This window comes from Octopus bimaculoides, chromosome 7 (genome assembly GCF_046866305.1).
Source record: "Octopus bimaculoides isolate indiv1 chromosome 7, ASM4686630v1, whole genome shotgun sequence".
NCBI lineage: Eukaryota > Metazoa > Mollusca > Cephalopoda > Octopoda > Octopodidae > Octopus > Octopus bimaculoides.
In genome coordinates, this window is record NC_142934.1 from 15,748,876 (window position 1) to 15,771,582 (window position 22,707).

The 22,707-nt window shown below is 35.3% G+C and overlaps 1 protein-coding gene across 18 annotated transcripts in view; it reads left to right on the forward strand.

Moving 5' to 3' along the window:
* The window catches only part of LOC106873376 (putative phosphorylase b kinase regulatory subunit alpha), a 103,319-nt gene that overhangs the window by 79,316 nt on the left and 1,296 nt on the right, over positions 1 to 22,707 (forward strand). For 12 of the 18 annotated variants that reach the window (XM_014920708.3, XM_089354861.1, XM_089354860.1 and 9 more), the window contains 4 exons: positions 7,791 to 7,894; positions 19,460 to 19,630; positions 21,265 to 21,318; positions 21,890 to 22,099. In XM_014920708.3, coding sequence (XP_014776194.2) covers positions 7,791 to 7,894; positions 19,460 to 19,630; positions 21,265 to 21,318; positions 21,890 to 22,099 — 539 coding nt within the window. Of the gene's footprint in view, positions 1 to 7,790; positions 7,895 to 12,690; positions 12,765 to 19,459; positions 19,631 to 21,264; positions 21,319 to 21,889; positions 22,100 to 22,707 lie in introns of all 18 variants that reach the window. The other 6 variants (XM_089354864.1, XM_089354869.1, XM_089354870.1 and 3 more) reach the window with 1 other exon arrangement.

Below are 22,707 nucleotides of genomic sequence, written 5' to 3' on the forward strand. Positions count from 1 at the left end.
ACATTAGTACGCCAGACAAAATGCTTTGCGGCATTTCTTTCGTCGTTACATTCTGAGTTCAAATTATGCTGAGATTGACTTTACCTTTCATCCTTTCAGGATTGATAAATTAAGGACCAGTTGAGCATTGTGATCGATGTAATCAACTAACCCCCACCCCTAAATTTCAGGCCTTGTGCTTATTGTAGAAAAGGATTATTATTATTATTATTATTATTATAATGTTCAAATTCCTCTTAGGTCGACTTGGCCTTTCATCAATTGGAGTCGATAAATTAAGTACCAGTGAAACACGGGTCGATGTAATCGACTAATCCCCTCCCCCAAAATTTCAGGCCTTGTGCCTTTAGTAGAAAGTATTATTATTATTAATTATTAGGGTGGTAAGCTGGCAGAATTGTTAGCATGCCAGGCAAAATGCTTAGCAAACATTTCATTTATCTTTATATTCTGAGTTCAAATTCCGCTGAGGTCGACTTTGCCTTTCATCCTTTTGGGGTCGATAAAATAAGTACAAGTTGAACACTGGGGTTGATTTAATCAACTTAGCCCCCCACCCACCCAACCTGCTGGCCATATGCCAAAATTTAAGCCATTATTGTCGTTATTATGATTATTGTGTTTGTTGTTGATATTCTTACCAGTATTATTATTATTACCAATATTATCATTATTATTTTTGCTATTATTATTATTACTGGTATTATTATTATAATTATTGTTGTTGTTATTCTTAACATTATTATTGTTGTTGTTGTGTTGTTATTGTTGTTGTTAGGGAAGCAGGGTTGTACAAACAGTACAATACTGGAGTAAATTTCTTCAGAAATAAACAACATTTAGCAAAATATAGCAGAGCAGCTTAAGCTTCTGTATTAATAAACACGAAATTCTGTCTGTCAGCCTGTTTGTCCAGGATCCCTGTCTACATTTGCTCTATATAGACATATACCTTTTTGGAATCAGGATGATCTCAGGATAGAAAACCTACCTTTTATTTGGTTCTTGAACATCCAGCATTGGGATCTGAATTAAAAGCATTTGGGTTGCTATTTCTAGCAGGTTGATTCACACCATCTTGTTTGGCGTTTGTCAGATGATGTCAGAGATCAAGACAGAGATAAATGACATTCACTTCATTAATTTTATGTTGAGATAAGAATGATGATGATGACGGTGATAAGAACTTTGGGACAAATTAGCCAACAGTTGAATGATTGCATTGCAGAATTAATTCTCATCTGTCCTTAACCTCTGACCAAGCACCACCTGGACATATAGTCATTATAGACATATTGTAGTCATGCTCTTTAGTTTTGGGTTGCAGGCCCAATTAGCCCTTCACAGGAGCTAGCTTAAAAGTTTGCATGGAGTGCAGCTTTTTAGCTAGTCATATATAAAAATCATATTATATCATTTGGACTGGTGCCTAGTATAGCAACATGCTTCACCTTGATTCAATATTCATAGCAAGGAATAACTTTGTGAAGCAATGGCATGGCTGTGTGGTTAAGAAGCTAATTTCCTAACTTCATGGTTTCGGGTTCAATCCCATTGTACATCACCTTGGGCAAGTGTCTTCTACTCCAGCACCAAGCTGATCACAACCTTGTGAGTGAACTAGGTTGACAGAAATTGAAAGGAGCCCCTTATAAATTTGTATATATTTATATATATTTATTTACTTATGTGGTGAGTGAGAGGGGAAGAGAAAGAGCGAAAGGACTAGAGTAAGGAAAGACTAAAGAAACTTCTGAAAATATTTTAAAGCATGCACAATGTGTAGTCGTTTTTTTTTTTTAAATGAACCTTTGAAGCTGTATTGTGTCCTTCGTCACATGACTGTGATATTGTATTCTCATTTATTTCTGTAATACCCCAATAATGATTTTTTTGCTTTTCAGTAAACATATGATATAAATATGATCTTATATTATCTATGACAGAAACCTGATATTGTTGTTATATCGTTTATCAAATTGGTTTGTTTTATATTGTTTGTGTTGTTCTGTTCATAATATGTATATTATATCTTTCATCCTATAATCACAAGTATTGCAACAATATTGCAGTCTAAACAATGACTCTTTATCGATCTTGTAAATTGTATTATATTTCTTATAATCACTGGATATTTTTGGTTTTGCTTTTTGAGTGGGGGTTTTTTTTTTGATAATTTGTTTTATTTTATTGAGTGTTGAAATAGCTTTGGATGTGAACAAATATTTTTGAATGAATGTTATATTTATGTAGTTTGAACACTTAATTAGGTTATAATCATTATTATATTATTACATTGGTTGGAAAGGCGATGAGCTGGCAGAATCATTAGCACGCCAGGTAAATTGCTTAAAAACATTTCATCCCTTTTTATGTTCTGAGTTCAAATTCCGCCGAGGTCGACTTTGCCTTTCATCCTTTCAGAGTTGATTAAATAAGTACCAGTTACATACTGAGGTTGATGTAATTGACTCCCCTCTGCCAAACTCTAGGCCTGGTGCCTATAGTAGAAAGGATTATTATATTGGTTGGAGCTGCAGAACTGGCAAATGCCTCTTTATAGAGTTGTCCAATTTAGAATACTCATCTACACAGCTATTATATTTTAGATGCCAGCTAGTATCTTCATCAGCATGGCAAAAGTGTCTGCAGTGCTAACTGTAATTGCTTTAAGCTGAGAGATGAACCATTCAGAAAGAATCAGAACAAATGCTTGGAACTTTTTGAGGGGAGAAAATATGAAGTTGGGAAATTTTAAGTCTTTCTCAAATGTTGTGTGTTTATAAACAGTTACTACATAAGAAATGTGAGGTTTGTTTATGCTGTATATATAAGGCTGAATGTTTATACAGAAAAAATAAGAATTGGTTTTTAATTGTGGAACTCAAAGTAGATAAAGTTATAAATAATAATATATAGATATTGACAGTTCTATATTTAAGAGATGAGGAATTATGTACATTATTTACATTTGACGGCTATGCCCACGGGCATATGGTGTAGTGGTTAAGAGCTTGAGCTACTAACCTCAAGATTCTGAGTTCAATTCCAGGCAGTGACCTGAATAATGATAATAATAATAACATCGAAAAATACCCTAGGAATGAGAGACCAGGTCGGAAATTTCCCTCAAGACACCTGATGAAGGCTGAAGGGTATATCAACTGAAACGTTGTGTAACAACAAACAAGATGAGGACAAATATCCGTCAAATGTACATAATGTAAATAATGTATAGATATTGAGTTTAAAAAACCCATTTCATGAAGCAAAGTCAAAGGCTGACCATGGGACCCAAACCCACATCTTCCGTAAACACAAGGGTAACTTTTGACTTTTTCCATCCATGGCATTTTTTGACCCTTTAGTGAGGAATCGAACATGAATCCAGTTTTCTTGTTTGTGTTGTGTTAAGCTGCATGTACGTTGGTGTGACAAATAACATTCAGTCAAAGTTTAGATAACAAGTTTTTATATAACTGCTTTTACGAAAGGGGTATAGGAAAGTGGGTTATACATCTTTTAGATGTATACCTGACTTTCCTACATAAAATTAGAAATATAACGGAATGCTGAACTCCAGACTATCAACTTAAACAACATTTATTCAGGTGGTAAATATATAAATCTTTAGCTCTTGTTTGTTGTTACAGCTTCTGTGTGTGTGAGCTTGGTTGTTAGGACGTTGGTATGTAGATGTAAGCGAGCTGTCGAGCGTAAGTCTGAAAGATGGAGAGAGACAGCTAAACACGTCCATGCTCTATCGCTGGCCAGCAAGAAAGAGACAGAATGAAGCGGGAAAGCTTGCTTGTTGAATTCCACGCATGCGTGAGACTACGCATGCGCACGGCGTTACTACAGGTGCATGTGAAATAGTAAAAGATGTACAAACGTGGTTGTTTCATGGCTAGTGAAAATTAGTTGGTCAGTAGTTGGCTGGACGATAAACCAGTTGGCATTAATGGTTAAAAGTTCGTCTTATGTGATTTGTGGGTACTACTAAAGCAGCGCGGACCCGAACGCGCAGTCGCGCGTCCGCGCTAGCTAGACGTGAGTGGTCGATCCTAACCCTAACCCTATTCCTAACCCTAACCCTATTCCTAACCCTAACCCTAACCCTATTCCTAACCCTATTCCTAACCCTAACCCCAAACACGTATTCATTTGCACACGCGGGTTAGGGATAGGATCGACCACTCAAGACTAGCTAGTGCGGACGCGCGACTGCGCGTTCGGGTCCGCGCTGCTTTAGTAGTACCTGATTTGTGCTGGAACATAAGAGAATAAGGAATGTGCCAGCTACATAATGAGGTAGCTGTAATGGCTAAGAAAAAAACAAGCCAACCACTCCAAGAGCCAGGAGTCATGAGCTCAGTCCAATTGTGAATCGTGCCGAATAAGATAAAAGAGACGAAATGTCCATCTAGAGTTTATATACCTTTCCACCGGAAATGCTATGGCGCAAAGACTGCTGGGAGTACAGTACCCTCAAAGCGCCAACTTCCGACAACAGAGGAAGGGGATGTAACTCTGCTCTGTTCCTTTTATTATTATTTAGCCATGACAACGCTTGCCACAACCCCATATGCTATTTGTAGCCTTATCTACTTTGAGCCTCACTATTAAAAATGACTTATTTCATGTCTCTCAAAATTTCTAAATTGCAATGACATAAATGAGAATTTGTGCTTATACAGGGTATACATGAGGCTCAAGTAGAGGCGCAATGACCTCGCGGTCATAGGATCGCAGTTTCGATTCCCAGACCAGGCGTTGTGAGTGTTTATTGAGCGAAAACGCCTAAAGCTCCACGAGGCTCCGGCAGGGGATGGTGGCGAACCCTGCTGTACTCTTTCACCACAACTTTCTCTCACTCTTCCTTCCTGTTTCTGTTGTGCCTGTAATTCAAAGGGGCCAGCTTTGTCACACTGTGTCACGCTGAATATCCCCGAGAACTACGTTAAGGGTACACGTATCTGTGGAGTGCTCAGCCACTTGCACGTTAATTTCACAAGCAGGCTGTTCCGTTGATCGGATCAACTGGAACCCTCGACGTCGTAAGCGACGGAGTGCCAACAACATGAGGCTCAAAGTTTATACAGGAAATATAAGCAGTAATATTTATACAAAGACCATAGATCTTGGTGTTTATACAGGGAAATTGAGACTTAATGTTTATATAGGAAATATGATTGGTGTTTAGTGCTTAACAGGAAATATAAGGCTCATATGAGGGAACACGAGGCTAGATTCTCATATGGGAAATTTGAAGCCTGATGTTTATACAGGAAATATAAGGCTCAATGTTTATACAGGAAACTAAACTATTAAAAACTTGTATTTATTAGTATTTATTAACATTTTACTAATCTCTGAAATACTTAGTCTTTACTAATCTGATAAATACTCAATCCAGTCATTGATCTTTTCCTTTTCTCCTTTAATTTTCATTAACCTCCTTCATGACAGACATTTTGGTGATGTAATTTGCTATACAAGGGAGCTTCTATTTGATCATTCACCCATAAGCTTGGGGGGGGGGGATGCAAGCACGACCCCCCAAGCTTATGGGTGAATGATCAAATAGAAGCTCCCTTGTATAGGTGAGGGGGCAATGAAAACAATTTCAACATCTTGGGTTGGACCTGTGTTTGCACCCACTAAGCAAATTTCATTCCCATACTGATGCCTTCACCTGCTGGAAAAAGCAGCCAAATTCCTCTCAACTTACACTCTACTGTCTTAATTGAAGAAAGAATGCATTAGCTAGATGGGATGGTCATAAATGGAATGCCCTTGATCTTAAGCCTGCTTGATCAAGGTTGATTTGGAGCAACAGCAACAATCACAGTAGCAACTCCAAACATATATGCTCATACACATACATACATCATAAACACACTTACACACATTGTAGATCATAAACATGCACACACGCACACACACAAATTATTTTTGAAATATCTTAAGCATTGCATCAATATTTAGACAAAACAATTCTGTCTGTAAAACACATCCGTCCAGCTCTTATGCAAAATGCTTCATGTGTGATATTTACCACAATCTGTCCTTAAAGAGCTGTCACTGTTATCTCCCTAATATTTTTTGCTTTCTTCATCACTTTATTTTGTAGTTGAAGTCTTTGAACATATTGTTTTGGCTTGTTCCTGCTAATTCTTAATTGATTACTAACCACTTGATATTAACAAAATCATATAATCATGTTGACAATACTATGTTGCAGTCCTGTGGGCTTACACTGCAATGTATTAATGCTAAACAGTGTTAAGCAGTGCTTCAGTGTGTAGTGCAGATAACAGGGATGCATTGCAGTGGAGGTGCATGGCTTGTTGGTTAGGGTGTTAGACTTATGATTCTAAGATTTTGGCTTCAGTTCCTGGACTGGGTGATGCATTGTGTTCTTGAACAAAAAACTTCCTTTCACATTGCTCCAGCCCACTCAGCTGGCAAAATAAGTAGTCCTGTCACAGTATAAGGCAAATGTTTTGTTAGTGCACAGTACAAACACTGCAAGGATACTCTCAAGGTTTCCTTAAATCCAGAATCATAGCACAGCATGACTGCTGAAAAATCTACCTGGCTCTGTCTTATAAGACATAGTGACATAGTCGTGGGAATAGACCAGGAACAGATGGGCTGAGTGAGTCCAGAGTTGCTAGTGCATTGACAAGGAAAGGGGATTGTTAGTCACTTCTGAATATATCATTGAGTGATATTTTGGTCATCATTCATGTAGATGAATGAATAAGGATGTGTATGTATGTAGAGGAATATTGAAAACTTTCTTTTATCATTTGTTATGCACAAGCCTTAAAAAGTGTTTATTATTATTATTCCTTTGTAACACAGTGTAGGTAAAAATGCACCGGAGTATTTAGTCATCTGTCAAGTCACAACAGGGACCTCAGACAGATAATACTTCCCTTAAGATGTGTGCTGTGCCCAATAAGGCTGCTTTTTGCAAGACATCAATCTTGCGTGGGATTTCCAGTTGCCTTAACAAGTCTTGAAGTTTCAATGGCATTGAGCCCAATACTCCGATCACCACTGGTGTCACTTTTACATTACCCTCTTGCATTCCATACAGTCTTGCCATTTCCACTTTCAATTCGGAGTACTTGGTGGTATTTTCAACCTCTTTACTCACAACATTCATATAATTTGGTATAGTTACATCAATGATCTGACAGTATTTGTCTCTCTTACTCAATATTATTATTATTATTATTATTATTATTATTATTATTATTATTATTATTACTACTAAGGCGGTGAGCTGGCAGAATCGTTAGCACGCTGGGCGAAATGCTTAGTGCTATTTCGTCTGTCGCTATGTTCTGAGTTCAAATTCCACTGAGGTCAACTTTGCCTTTCAGCCTTTCGGGGTCGATAATTTAAGTACCAGTGAAACACTGGGATCAATGTAATTGACTTGTCCCCTCCCCACAAATTTCAGGCCTTGTGCCTATAGTAGAAAGGGTTATTATCACATTACTATGACACTTCAGTGTTGTGCATGATACTAAAACTATGATGTATTTTGATGAATTTATTGATATGCCTTGCATTTTCAACCACTTCCATTTCACTTATTTATGTTTTTTTACATTTTTTCTTTGTTTCTTTCTTTTCTTTATCATCTTCCATCCTGCTTTGCTCCTGGGCATTACATTTATTCATCTGCCGATTCTTCCCCCAAATGACATGCTTGTGATTGCTGTCCTCATCAAATACAACTAAACAAACGTTTAACAAAAATTACAATGAAGAACGTACTGCCCCTGAAGACACTCATGACAGAATACGGCTTTCATTCACGGCCAAGGACAAACACGAAGAGAAAGTATTTGCACGACTCAGTCGCTCTTATAAGGTTACTACTTAATCTTAATCCTGTTGTATTTAAATCTTAACCTTTTTTATTACTATATCTCTGTTGAAATACAATGTCTTTGTTTCATTTAATTTGGTAATAATGAGGAATTCTGTAAATGATTTTGTCAGTATTAAACCAGTGTTTGGAACAAATTAATCTGAAATTTTGATGGAAGGTTTTAATTTAGATAATTTTTAAATGGGAAATTTGTATCATTGTCTCAGGCGGGTTGGTATCAAAAAGGTTAGTCTTTATTTTCAATCTCGTTTTTTTCACAAGCAATCAAAATCAGAAAATTAATTAGTTTACAGATTTGTATTAATTAATGTTTTCTAGTATAGTTTTGGTAAATTCTATGATTCTATGTTGTCAAACTTTTCACAGCTTGAAAGGCAAGATAGCAAGATTGCATGATAAGTTGTTTTTATATCAGCAATACAGAGGAAAATTCTAACAAATACCAAATGATGACTTTGTGTTGAATGCTTCCCTTGAAAATAATAATTTTAGCCCTTTAACTGCAAATTTAAAATTTATGGTTATTCCTGTAATGATGTTAAATATCTACCAAAAATTAGAATTGGTATTTCTTGCAAGTTACACTGCTTCAACAAACTTAATTTTGTGTCAACGAAAAATAATTTCAAACATGACATTCCTCGTCAAAAGATAGATTTGTATAAAAATTGCTTTCCACAGTTAAAGTTAACAAAATTTTGAGTGGATATCTCTGATTTCTGCAGTAAAAGAGTTAAAATAATTTTTAAAGAAAATATCTAAGTATTTTATTTTATTGTTCTATTCTGTCTCATTTGAATAACAAACAGTCTAACAGGCAGCCTTCCACAAAGTTTCTGTCCATAAAATTTCATTCACATGCCTTGGGTTGATCTGAAGTATTATTTGTCCAAGAGGCAGTGCAGCAGATTTGAACCTAAAACTTTGTGACTGAGAAGTGAACTTCTTAACCATTTGATCATGTTGTGCATTATTGCATATAAACACTAATAATGCTAAATTGCTAGCATTTTAGTTATATATGCATTATAATTATATTTATATTATTATTATTACCTATACAGAATTTTTTCCCTGCAGGCCACTTGATATGATCATTATTCTAAATAATGGTTTTATCCTTTATAAATATATATATATATATTAGATGAGGTGCCCCTGGGCAGAGCCAGTGGTTGGAACCAGTTACTCCTATCCATTCCCATCATGTGTTTGTAAACAAGTATGTATATATGATATAAGATATTTGTTTTTACATCAAACATCGTCCCTGCCCTTAAATCAGCTGAAAAAGACCAGTATTTATTTTCTCAAGCATATTGATGATTTAGGCATTTTAGGGTTAATTAATACTATTTGTTCCATGTCACACTTTTCATCATGTTAACCCTGTCTTGAATGACTTTATTCTTTAATGGTCAAGGACTAGTAAAACAATGATGTACAATATATCAGATAATCTTCTCTCTCCTCTCCCTTCTCCCTCCTATTGAAGTACCCATGACACCTATTTCTGTCCCTTTATCATACTCTAGCCTCTCATCATTTGGTACAAAGCCACCTCCCTCAATTCTACTCACCCCTCAGTTGAGTGGCCTTGTCTTGTTTTGTAAGTTATTTAGTGACCTCACTGCTGCAGGTGCCACATAAGAAAGCACTTAGTATATTCCTAAAGTGGTTGGCATTAAGAAGGACATCCAGCTGCAGAAACCATGCCAAAGCAAACAGCAGAGCTTCATGCATTCATGCAATCTTCCGACTTGCCAACTCCTTTCAAACCATTTGATGGTGCAGCTCTCAGGGTCATTGAGGCATACAAGCCGCCACACCACATCAAGAATTCGACCTTGTGTTAGAAGATGGTGTTTAGAACATAATTTAACATGGAATTTTGTTGCAAAGTTTTAAATCACTTTGAAATAGGAAGTTTGCATCATAGGACCAAAGCCAATCTTGGGTGGGTTACTATCAAAGGGTTTAAAAGATTATCAGACACAGTTGTTCTCTTTTGGTATTTTCTACCTCTCATAGGCCAGTAACATATTTAGTTCCAACTTCTATCTAGCCCAAGATAATTTATTGGAAGAGGTTACCAAATTAACATTTAATGTCACTTTATCACTGAAGACCAGATTAATTTTGTCGATGTTAAATCAGGAATAATTAAGAAATGATAATTAGGAAATTGTTGCATGAATATGAATTCAAGGTAAGGTTTATGAGTGTGAAGTTGTTCTTGATACTTATTTCTAATAAATTACCTCTTTTTTTTTTTTTCATTTCTAAGCATTTGTAATTTAGAGAAAATGAAAATATTTTCCTTATAACTTTGTAAATGCTGCAAATATTTTTTAAAATGTGTATATCATAATTCTATCTTCAATTTTCTTTACTCTCTAACTTCCATATTAACTATGTTACTGTTTGTTTCTTTATACTCTTTTACTGGTTCCACCCACTGGGTTCTGATCGTAGTGAGGCACCTCATCTAAATATTAAATGTATTGTTGACTTTTAGTTGCAGATTTATATTTATTATGTTTCTGTTGATATTGTTGTTCATTTGAATTTCAAATTTAATCCTTGAGAATCATCAGGTTGATTTGTCAACAGCTTACTATTTTTTTATGGCGAGAAAGATGAGCTGATTACTTCAAGAATATTTATGATCTTTCTATGTCTATTGAGGTTTGGGCATTTTATTTTACAGGATGTTAAATAATAATAGCCTTTTTATATTATTTTGCATATCATAAAAATTGTTTGTTTTCTTCAGTGTAGAAATGTCTCAGAGCTTTATTTCCAAAGAGCTAAAACCAACTGCAAACCAATTTCTAATGAAGTGAAAATTTATGGAGACTTAAAAAAATATTTGTTATGTGTATCAGAACCCAATATGTTTTCTAAGTTTAATCTCTCTCTCTGTCTCTCAAACAAATATATATACATTTGTTTTTGTGTGTTCCTTTAATATATCTCTTTTTGTATATTTTACTTATTTATTTGGTTTTTTTAATTTTTTTTATTTAGCTTATCTGTGGAGTCAACATTTTTGAAGTTCATTCTTCATCCTTTAGTCTATTTTCAAAGATAAATCCACTAATATAGTTTTGTAATTTTGAAGTCAATTCACTGAGATTAACTTTCTGTTAGGTTGAGCAGAGCCAATGGCCAGTCCAAAGTTTCAATTATTAATCTTATACAGAAACAATTTTATCTATCAAAACAGAAAGAGAAAAAATTTCTAATGAGAAACATTTTCTTTGACCAAAAATGAAAAGAAAAGGCTTTTTAGACTTAAAAGTTCTTGGACCCAGAAAGTCCTTGAGGATATTCTATGAATCTATCATGAGGTTTTTGAATCACTTACATTTTAAAAGGTTGTTTAAATGCTTAAAGAAAATGAAAGATGATAGGTAGTGAGTATGATAACTATATAACAAACAGATGCACAAGTCAAGGTTTCATGACTGTTATCTTGCAGCCCACTTAATACTTTCTTAAAATGGGTTTATTTAAACAAACATTTTAAAATTTTTATCAAGAATTAAAGATTGTAATGAAAAGTGAAAAAGAAAAGGAATTACTGTTTTTGCAATAATATTCCATATTGAATCAACAATCATTCATTCATTATTGTAATAATAGCATAAGAAAATAAAATGCTTTCAATTCTGTCAGTATACAAGTGGCCCTTAAAAAACTTTCTGTGATTAAAGTAGCCTGCAATGTAATTCAAGTTGGCCAGGCCTGTCCTAGACCATTCAATTGTGATAGCTTTATTTAGTGGAACTCTCTTAAACAAGCATAAATGACCTGCATTTTTGTTGATAACTCAGAACATGACCCAGCTTAATATACACTTATCTACTACAAACAGAACTGAACTAACTTTTATCTCAAATATAGAAAGCTAAATCAAAATAGTAATGGATACCATACGTTGCTTGTGTAAGCTAGACTTACACATTTAACTGGTTTGGTTTACTCAAGAAATTATAGTAATTTAACGCATACACAAGTAGTAAATGTAACTCTCTGCTGTTATTACAGTGTACTCTTGTATAAAGTGGTTGATGTAAGTTCTAAAATAAGCCTTTATTTCTGTCCGTCCTGAGAGGGTTGTGGGTAAGAAGTAGAGCCTTTGGTCACCACTTATATAAAGCCCTATCAGAAGCAACTGTCTGCACTCTCTGGATGGACTCTCAAGTGTGACCAACTGAGATTATGGATATTATCCAACCATCTTGTTTTCAGTCTACACCTAGGTTTCTTGTCTATTGGCTTGGTTTGAAGAATCCATCTTGTGATTCTTCACTATGACATTCTAATCATATGTCCATAATACAAGATTTATGACCTCCCAATGCAGAGAAATAGCAGACTGACATGGAGAGGCTCCATGATTTCCAAGCTATGTACCCTGTTGAATAACATTACTAATTTTCAAGTTATATTTTAATAGTACTTCAAATTTCAGGAAAATCTCTTCAAAATTTTATTACACCTTTAATGGTTTCAACTTCTGGTCTGTGGCCATGCTGGGGCATCATCATAAACGAAACAACTTTGGGTTTACTACTCTAAATTGACACCTTAGCTCTGACCACACTTCACCAGTAGTTACAGCACACTTTTTGAACTGTTTCTATCTTTAAAAGCACTCAATTTCTAAGCTTTTATTTTATTTACAGCTGGTCATGAAATATGACCCAATTTTACTTTTTTTAATTTTATATTTTCATTTCTTTGTTGTCTCTCCTTTTGCTATAAAGACAAACACAATGATGAAAGTATTGGGCGAGAAATTGTTCAGATTGGAAGGCGCCGTGAATCTGTATTTATTCAGGTATTTCTCTAGTTAATCAAAGCATTGTGTTCTGGTTTGAAGACGCTCTGTTCAAAGAATTTTACATACTGAGACTGTGGTCGAATGGAAGGAAAAAGATTTTGCCTTGTATTTATATTTAGAAGGAATCCTATTTTGAATATGTCTAAAAAAAAAGATACAATATTTCTAATAATTTATTTATAATCAGAAATAATTGCATGAAATTTTGGTTATCCTGACATAAAATTGAATTTTATTAGTTATAGAATAACTATAGTGTTATAGAATAAAATTAATGGAAATGAGCCAACAATGGAAATTTGAAATTCTTTGGGCATATCAAGAGTTATAGTTCCATTATTAGGCCTTAGTAGAAACAAAAATGGAGGAGGAGAAAACCAGAAAAACAGTATAGTATACAGTATTCTAGATCCTTTACAGTCAATCAGTTTTGCACTGGATATTAGGTAACTGGTCAGTTATGTATTAACTGTGTGCCCATCAGAGATGGCAGGTATGGAAAAAAAGAGTATATCTATATATAATAGTGCTATTTCATTTGACCCTTATAACAAGAGTATTCTATTAATATGGAGGTCATTCTATTAGCATAGATAGATTGAGCAACTGATATTAAAAAAAAGACCCATTAAAGGAACTGTGTTATGCCATGATATGGTTATCTTCATATTTCTTAGATGGGTTTTGTAAAATGTGAAGTAATGCTTTTTTTCAGAAAACTACTACATTCTCCAGCTTCTTCAGATCTTTAAACAGTTCATCCAGAAAGGAAAAAAAATACTTCTTTGTTGTTCAACAACTAAAAGCCAGATGTTATTTCCATTTATCTTAAAATTACTTAAGTTTTATTTTAAGCAAAAGAGAAAGAAAACGCAAGTTCAAATATTTGCTATCGCTTTGTTTTGTGTTATATATGGATAGATACATCACTACTTCACTTGTAAAACTGTCTGTAATAGAGGCTTCTCTCCAGTTTTCCAATTAATTAGTTAATGTTAAAAGCATGTGCCTTTTATAACAAGACTAAATTACAGGGTCAGTAGCTTTACTAAACGATTCATCTGTTGAAATTTGATAAAGATCTGCTGCTGTTGTGTGTTAGAGCTATTAACAATAGCTCTGATTCAGAACACATTTACAAACTCAAGTATTTTCAATACCTTGTCTATGATTAGACTGAAAACAATACTTAGACCAAGAATAAAAATCAGAGGTTGTGACTCATTCAGTCTAGGGGAGACATAAAACTCTACAAGGCAGTGTTAGACAAAGAACTGAGCTATAAATAAATAAAATAAGAGATTTAAAAGCTGGTAACTAGTGACAGCAATTCACGAATTATTACAACAGGGAACAGCAGATCAAGATATCAAGCTAGCTTTAGATTGGAGACTTGGTTTGGTCTAATTGTTCACAACAGAGTGAACTTTATTACAATACACTCAAGAGTCAGGTGGTGTTATTAGATAATGACAAAATGAATATTGCCACTTTAAGGGAATCCCTCCTCTTCACTATTAGATTGGAGAGGAAAAGTAATTTTTGAGTAATAAAAAAAATCAAAAAGCCGACAAGTTTGATAAATTAAGACTTGCATACTGCTTCCTGCTTGCTGAGCTTGGTTCCTTCCCTTCACAGGCTGATAGTCCATCCCTCCCTTCACTATATCCACAGTTTTTCCTTATAAACCTGTCTACTGAATTAACACCACTATGCATTTATTTATGTATTTATTTGACTCATGTATGTGTGAATTTGGTTTCTGTTTGGGGTGGTCAAGGGGAGAGTTCTTTTTGTTTTTTTGTTATATTTTTCTCTATTAAATAATTCATTTGCATTTTATTTAAAGGTTTCTAACTGAGCCGTTTATTCTTTTGGTGGTTGCTGTTACTGTTGCTGTTGTTTTCCCCCCAATTATCGTTGTTCTTTTTCATGTTTATTTCTCAAGTTTATCTTTTTCAACTGCCATTTTGCAGGTTTCACTAATAGCCAACCACTCTTATAATATAAGGAGGGGTCTCTACCTGGTTGCTCACCCAATAAGAAATAGCAGCTAAATATCCCCCATGTTGCACTTTAGTGTCTTAAAAACAAAGCAAGGTCATATTGTATAATGTAGGTGTCTAAATACATGACATCTGAACAAAAAAAAAAAATGGGATGCTCATGGCTGAAATACATTTGATTATAGTCCTGCTAGATCAGGGTTGCCTGGGGCTAAACAAAAGCAAGTAATATTGCCAGGATTGAATGAATAAAACTAAATAAATAGGCCAGAGGAGAATTCAGTGACCTAATGAATGAAGTGTTGACTTCTTGATTAAATAGCTGAGATTTGGCTGTTATTTCTAGCAGATTGAGCAACCTGGTAGAAGTTTCCACATCCATATACTAAGTTAATCAATTATAATGCCACCCACCCCTCTTTTCTGGCCTTAGTTCCATAGAGAAGAAATAAGTTCTTGAATCAAAATTTGGCTGAGTAAGCTAAACGTTTACTCTAGAAAATCTAATGCTTAAGAATTCACATCATTTTGAATTAATTAAACCCTATGTCATAGTCTTGAGATTTTGCTGATGTGATTGTTTATTTTTAGAATGACATTGTAGGATAGGTGTGAGAGGCTGAATCTGACCAGTTTGAACATGAAACTGGTAGAATATTTGGGTTGGTGGATATGGTGAGTTTAAATTCTAAAAGGTTAAGAACCCATGTGAGCCATGTGATGGTGCTGACCTAGCTAACAGTTTAAGTTTACAAACTATTATAATTATTCAATTTCACTCCATGGAGCAGAAACATGGCCTCTCTTGAAGACTCTAACAAAGAGGATCAATGGCTTCGATAGCAGAGCCCTGGGAACCATCAAGAACATCAAAATGGTATCATCATCTTTCCAACGAAGAACTACATGTGTGCATGCATCAGCTCACAGCCTCCCGCCTCATAGCTATCCGTCACATGTGTTGGTACGAACATATCCTCTGTCTCCTGCTAGATCATCCTTCCAGGGCTTTACATTCAATCGATGCAGTAGCTGTAGGCTGGAAGAGGCCTTATAGCAGATCACACGCCAGATAGCTGGATGCGATTAAGGAAGATCTCCAGAGGCTCAATGCCATCTTGGAGGAAGCAGAGGGGCTGGCACAGATACAGAGCACTGTGATACAGAACACTGATAGACTTGGTCAGCTGTACACATGATGACATCTCCCATCAAGCAAGCAAGAAGCAGCTTCACTCTACATACATTATTTACTTAAGCACATTACTTCTTCCTATGACATATAGGCCATTGATGACTCCTTTTTCAGCTTTGCCAGTTGGCTCTGCAGATTCCTTTTGGAGTTTGCTTCACTGCATCATGTTTCCTTGGGAGAAGGCCTTCTTTCAGGTCTTGTCAGTTTTGAATTGTTATTAATGATTCTGTAACTTTGCGTTTTTCTAGGTAGGGGTATAGGTCCTACACATACCCATTTATACTTCTGGGAAGAGGTGGTCCATATTAGTCTGGCCTTTATCCTTTGACCTGTCCGGCATATGAGCTCCTACCAGGAACTTGAACTTCACTAGCCTATCTCTCAGGGTCACTGAGGCACATGAGTTACCACACTGCAACAAAGGTTGGACTTTTATGCATACAACTGTACATACAAAGTGTTGTGCAGTGGTATCAAACCTGGAACTTTGTGGTCATCAAATGAACTTCTTAATCACCTGCCCAGATCTGATCTCATTTGTGTATGTTAAATCTAAATATAGAGATAAATATTAAAAAAGATGGAAAGCTAGTCCTAGTTAGGATTCAAACCCCACACCTTCTGCTAATCACCCTCATGCTTTTCCCACTTAAACTTACAACTCATTGCTATTTTCCCTTCAAAATAATCACATAAATTAATGTTGCTTATGTGATTTTTTTTTTTTCAGCCAGGTACGATTTTTTTCCCCCTTTCTTATTTTAATTTTATTATAACTGTTGTTTGTATTATTCAAACAGAGTTTTATCAAGAAGCTATTTCCAAACTAAATTTTGTATTTGTTTCTTTATTAAAATGTTCATTTTATGTTATTTATATCTTTCAATTAACTGAGATAGCCTTAAGCATGTATAAGGATCAGAAACAACTTACCCACCCATCATTCCTGAGCTTCTGTCCCTAATTTCTCTTATATTTGCCTTCTTGTAGCTTATGGATACACCCTGGTACCTCATCACCATCATCTTTTCTATCATTCCAGCTGGGGTAGAAATGTATCTTCTCTACAGCAAGACACCTGTCCCTGCCTCTCTATCACAGTTAAGCCACTCAACACCTGGCATAAAGCCACTTCCTTCAATATTACATTCTCCCTACACTCAATTGAAGGGCCTTGTCTTGCAAGTTATTTGATGGTTGATGGCTCTCTTCTTGAGCCAGTGCCATGAAAAAAGCCCCTGGTATACTCTGTAAAGTGGTTAGCATTATGAAGGCCATCCAGCCATTGAAACCATACCATACCAATGCAGACATTGGCGCTCGATGTTGTTCTCCAGTTTGTCAGATCCTGTTGAACCATTCAACCCATGCTAGCATGGAAAACAGATATTAAATAATGATGATGATGATGGTATATATGAGATTCTCTTGTACAAATCATTGTCATCTCCTTCATCATTTTACATTTACTTTCTCTTCTATTATAAGTTGGATGGCTTGTCTCTATCTGAATCACATTTTATTGGAAGTTACTGTTATCTTAGGCATAGCCAGGGGTGTGACATCCGTGATACCCTTCTTATTACCAACCATTTTACAAGAGGTAACTGGATGCATTTCATCATGGCTCCAAGTTGTTGTGAGTTTGTCAAGTCCTCAAGTTCTACCTTTCTACTCAGGGTTCATAGTGACCTTACTAGTGCTGGTGGTACGTAAAAAGCATCCAGTACTCACTGTAAAGTGATTGGCATTAGGAAGGGCATCCAGCTGTAGAAACCATGCTAAAGCAGATAATGGAACACGATGCAATCCTTGAGCCCACTGGATCCTTCCTGTGCCAGCTTGGAACATGGACAATAAATAATGATGATGTTAAAGGCTAATTGAGATTTTCAGGAGTTTGCTCCCTTGTCCCTTCTGAGAATAAATTTTCAATAAAACTAGTTAATTTTTTTTACCTCATTAGAACTTTAATTTCAGTTATGTAAAAGATCTTTTTATCCCTCATCTCATACATGATACATGGTAGACTGCACATGCAAAAGGTAAAAGTTTCCAATGTTACAATTATCACCATTATTTTAGCATCCATTTCTCTATACTTGTATAGATTAGACAAGTCTTTTCCAGTACATCATCAGGAAAAGATTCATCTACTTGTTCTGGATCTTTATCATCTTTTCAGTGAGGTTTAACCTCTTATCATCCATCTTCATTGCTTCTTATGTCTTCCTCAGTTTTCCTCTTCTTCAGGTTTTTTCCACTTGGATCTCCTGACACTTCCGTAACCAAATGTCATCTCCACTTCCATACACATCATATGTCTGTCTCCTCTTTCACACACAACATCTGATTCCTCTAATACAGTTTTTCTCTCTCAGCTTTTGTTTCTTTTATAATTTTATTCTAACTAACAAAGAAATTATAACCAAATTTATGTTTTGATTCAATAACTTCCTGTATTTTGACTTATAAATACTTAGTTCACTTCTATAGGGGAGATATTGTATGAACATTAGGTTTTATCAAAATAACTTATGAAAGCTATATAATAACCATGTATTTATATATTGTTCAAAAATACTTAATATTTAAAAATGCTAAACAAATATTTCTCTTATTGTTATCATTGTCATTATTGTTGCTATTATTATTATTATTATTATTATTATTATTATTATTATTATTATTATGGCAGAAATCTTTATAGTTCTGGATAAAATACTTCGCAGACTGTAATTGTGTCCCTTAGGTTAACTTCACTTTTCATCCCTCTAGGATCACTAAAACAGTTACTAGTCAACTATGGGCTCAATATGATCAAATATACTTCCTCCCTAAAATAAATGGCCTTGTGCCTAACTCAGAAATCATTATCATTATTGAAAGCAGTGAGCTAGAAGAATCGTTAGCATGCTGAATGAAATGCATAGCAGTATGTCACCCGTTGCTATGTTCTGAGTTCAAATTCTGCCAAAGTTGACTTTACCTTTCATCCTTTCGGGTTTGATAAATTAAATACCAGTGAAACACCGGGGTTGATGTAATCATCTTGCCTCTTCTCCAAAAATTTCAGGCCTTGTGCCTATCATAGAAAGAATTATCATCATTATTCTTCTTCTTCTTATTATTATTATTATTATTGTTATTATTATTATTGAACGCAGTGAACTGGCAGAATCATTAGTATGCTGGACAAAATGCTTAGCTGTATTTCAGCTATCGCTACGTTCTGTGTTCAAATTCCACCGAGGTCGATTTTGCCTTTCATCCTTTCAAGGTCAATAAATTAAGTACCAGTGAAACACTGGCGGTCGATATAATCAACTAGTCCCCTCCCTCCAAACTTCAGGCCTTGTGCCTTTAATAGAAAGGATTATTATTCACATTCTCAGATAAGTGAGGCAGAATTTACTGCCGAAATTTATCACAGATTTTGGAAACATCCGATACCATTTATTACTGATGTTTCCCTTTTGTTCTGTTCTTAGTCTGGACCGGCAATTGAGATAACTCAACCTGTGGATGACGGTAGTGAAGAACAAGGCGAAGAAGACGACGATGACCGCCAGGGCCAGTGGTTACGACGACGGAGGCTAGACGGGGCCCTTAACAGAGTACCTGTTGGATTCTATGAGAAACTTTGGAAAATCTTACAAAGAGTAAGTACAAAGTTCATTTTCTTTCTGTTTTATCTACGATAGTCTTCTGTAGTTCTTTTACTGTGTTCAGTAGTGATATCAATAGAAAAGGTTATAGTGAACTTCCCATGGGGAGTGGAAAATCCAATGTTTTGGACAGATATATACAATGAAACTATTGTAACCAATTTTTTTTCTTAGAGGATGTAAAACCCTGCTGCTAATCTTTAATTTCTCTCCTGTCAACTTTTCCCCGAAGAAGGACTGTCCAAAACATTGGATTTTCTACTCTGCATGATAAGTTCCCCATACTCTTTTTATCCATTTTACAAAATAATACAAGTCTTACTGACGCAGACCAACACGAACCTGTTTCTTTGGAGTCTGATTGATCGTGTGTGTGTGTCTGTGTGTACATGTACTCCCACACACACATTTATATGTATATATTTTTGTTTGTATGTATGTATACAGACCTTATTTTCTATATTGTAATATCAATTCCACATATAAGGCAACAACTTGGCAGAATCGTTAACAGGTGCAGGAGTGGCTGTGTGGTAAGTAGCTTGCTTACCAACCACATGGTTCCAAGTTCAGATCCACTTCATGGCACCTTGGGTGGTCTTCTACTATAGGCTTGGGCCAACTAAAGCCTTTTGAGTGGATTTGGTAGACGGAAACTGAAAGAAGCTCATCATATATGCATATATATATATATATTTAAGTAATAAGGGTGCAAAATTGAATATTAATTTGATTAATATCAATTTAAAACCAGTGGCCTAGCTTATTGAAAAATCTGAAGATTCAGAAAAATTATATTACATACATATAAGAGGGATGACTACTAAGAAAAGATTGTTCTCAGAACAATATAGTCAGACCATAGGTGGTCTTCTTCTAGCATAATGGATGTCCACTTAGTGGTCATCCCTCTTATATATATATATATATTATATATATATATATATATATATGTATATGTTTGTGTGTCTGTGTTTGTCCCCCCAGCATCGCTGGACAACCGATGCTGGTGTGTTTATGTCCCCGTAACTTAGTGGTTCAGCAAAAGAGACTGATAGAATAAGTACTAGACTTACAAAGAATAAGTCCTGGGGTCGATTTGCTCGACTAAAGGTGGTGCTCCAGCATAGCCACAGTGAAATGACTGAAACCAACAAAAGAACGAAAAAAAAAAGAATAAAAGAATGCCAGGCAAAATGCTTAGTGACATTTCATCCGTTCTGAGTTCAAATGCCACCAAGGTTCACTTTGCCTTTCATCCTTTCAAGGTCAATGAAATAAGTACCAGTTGAAAACTGGGGGTCAATGTAATCAACTTGTACTCCTTCCCCCAAACTTGCAGGCCTTGTACTAAAATTTGAAACCAAAATTAATTCCACTTATAAGATGGCAAGCTGGCAAAATCGTTAACACATCGGGCAAAATACTCTGCAGCATTTCATGTCTTTACAGTCTGAATTCAAATTCCACCAAGGTCGGCTTTGCTTTTCATTCTTTTGGGGTCAATAAAATAAGTACCAGTTGAGCACTGGGGTCAATGTAATCAACTTAACCACTTCCCTGAAATTGCTGGCCTTGGGCCAAAAATTGTAAATCAATATTAATTCCACATGTATCTGTCTCTGTAGGTTGAAACCCTGTCTATTGCCAACAACACTCTGGAGACAATTCTAACAAGAGAAGTAAGGATTTTTTTTTTCATTCTTTATTTGTAATCTGCATTTTTTTTTAAATATGTAATTACATTTTAATTGTAAAACATTGTCTGAATATAATAATTCAGTTTATAATTAATCACTTACGCTATTGTTTTAAGAATTATATTTATTAAAGGACTTCCATAAAATTTATTATTCTACATGAAATTAGTGTTCTGAATAATTCTGCTGTTTCTATGAGTGAACAGTAACAGTTAGAGTAGTAGACCTAGCACACCACTCTGTTTAACACCATTTGATCAAACCAATTAGAGAACTTCCTTTGTAAATGGTGACCAAATATTTCTTATATCAAATTCCACGCAATAAAATACACTAGATAATGGTAATCCAAGATGGTTATGGCTGGAAGGCTTATGTCTATCCATATCTTTTTTTATCTCTCTCTCTCTCTCTCTCTGCTTACCCCCTTTCTCCTCCTCCTCTCTTCCTACCTAATATATAACTTCTTGCAAATGTATCAGTCTGTCTAACTATGTAGTTAATTGCTTCTCTTTCTATTCACCTATTCATATTCATCTTTCTAACTACACAGATGACATCTGGAGAGTTCAAATTTGCCCTGCAAGTCGAGACAGTTCTAAACATGATTCCACAGCCAGAGTACCGACAACTGATGGTAGAAGGTATGATAGTTCTAACCACACTGCTTGATGTTGACCCCAACTGTCGGATCAAACTTCACCGTACTATCTATATTGACAAAATTGTACAAGAGGCCAACCAGATTTACCTAAAAGAACAGGTCAGTACTTTACTACCTTCTGGTTCTACGATACACAACATCTAATTTTAAAGTATATATATTTAAATCAAACAATTTCATTCAAATTTGAAAAAGAACCTTATGCTAAAGTTATGATACTAATATTGTTTCAAGCATCATTTTTCCATATATCTCTATGGGTTGGCTGGCAATGTTTCATGATGAGATGTCCTTCCATTTACCAACTCTTATCTGTTTTTTTAAATTCAGTATTTTTATTTTTCTGGTTCATCAACTTACATAAACTACCAGACTGGAGAGCAAATTGTTATGGTAAATATGAACAAAGTTGCTGAGTTGCCCGGACATTGTCAGTGTGAAAACATGCAGAAACAAACGCACTCAAAAATCACTTGCCCAAGATGCTCGCAGTGAGATGTAATCTAATAGCTTTTGATTAACAAAAGTAAACTACACAATCATGTAGAAATAAGCACACACACACGCACAAAAAGAAACACACATACTCTCTTTTACCTGTTTCAGTCATTTGACTGTGGCCATGCTGGAGCACCGCCTTTAGTCGAGCAAATCGACCCCAGGACTTATTCTTTGGATGCCTAGTACTTATTCTATCGGTCTCTTTT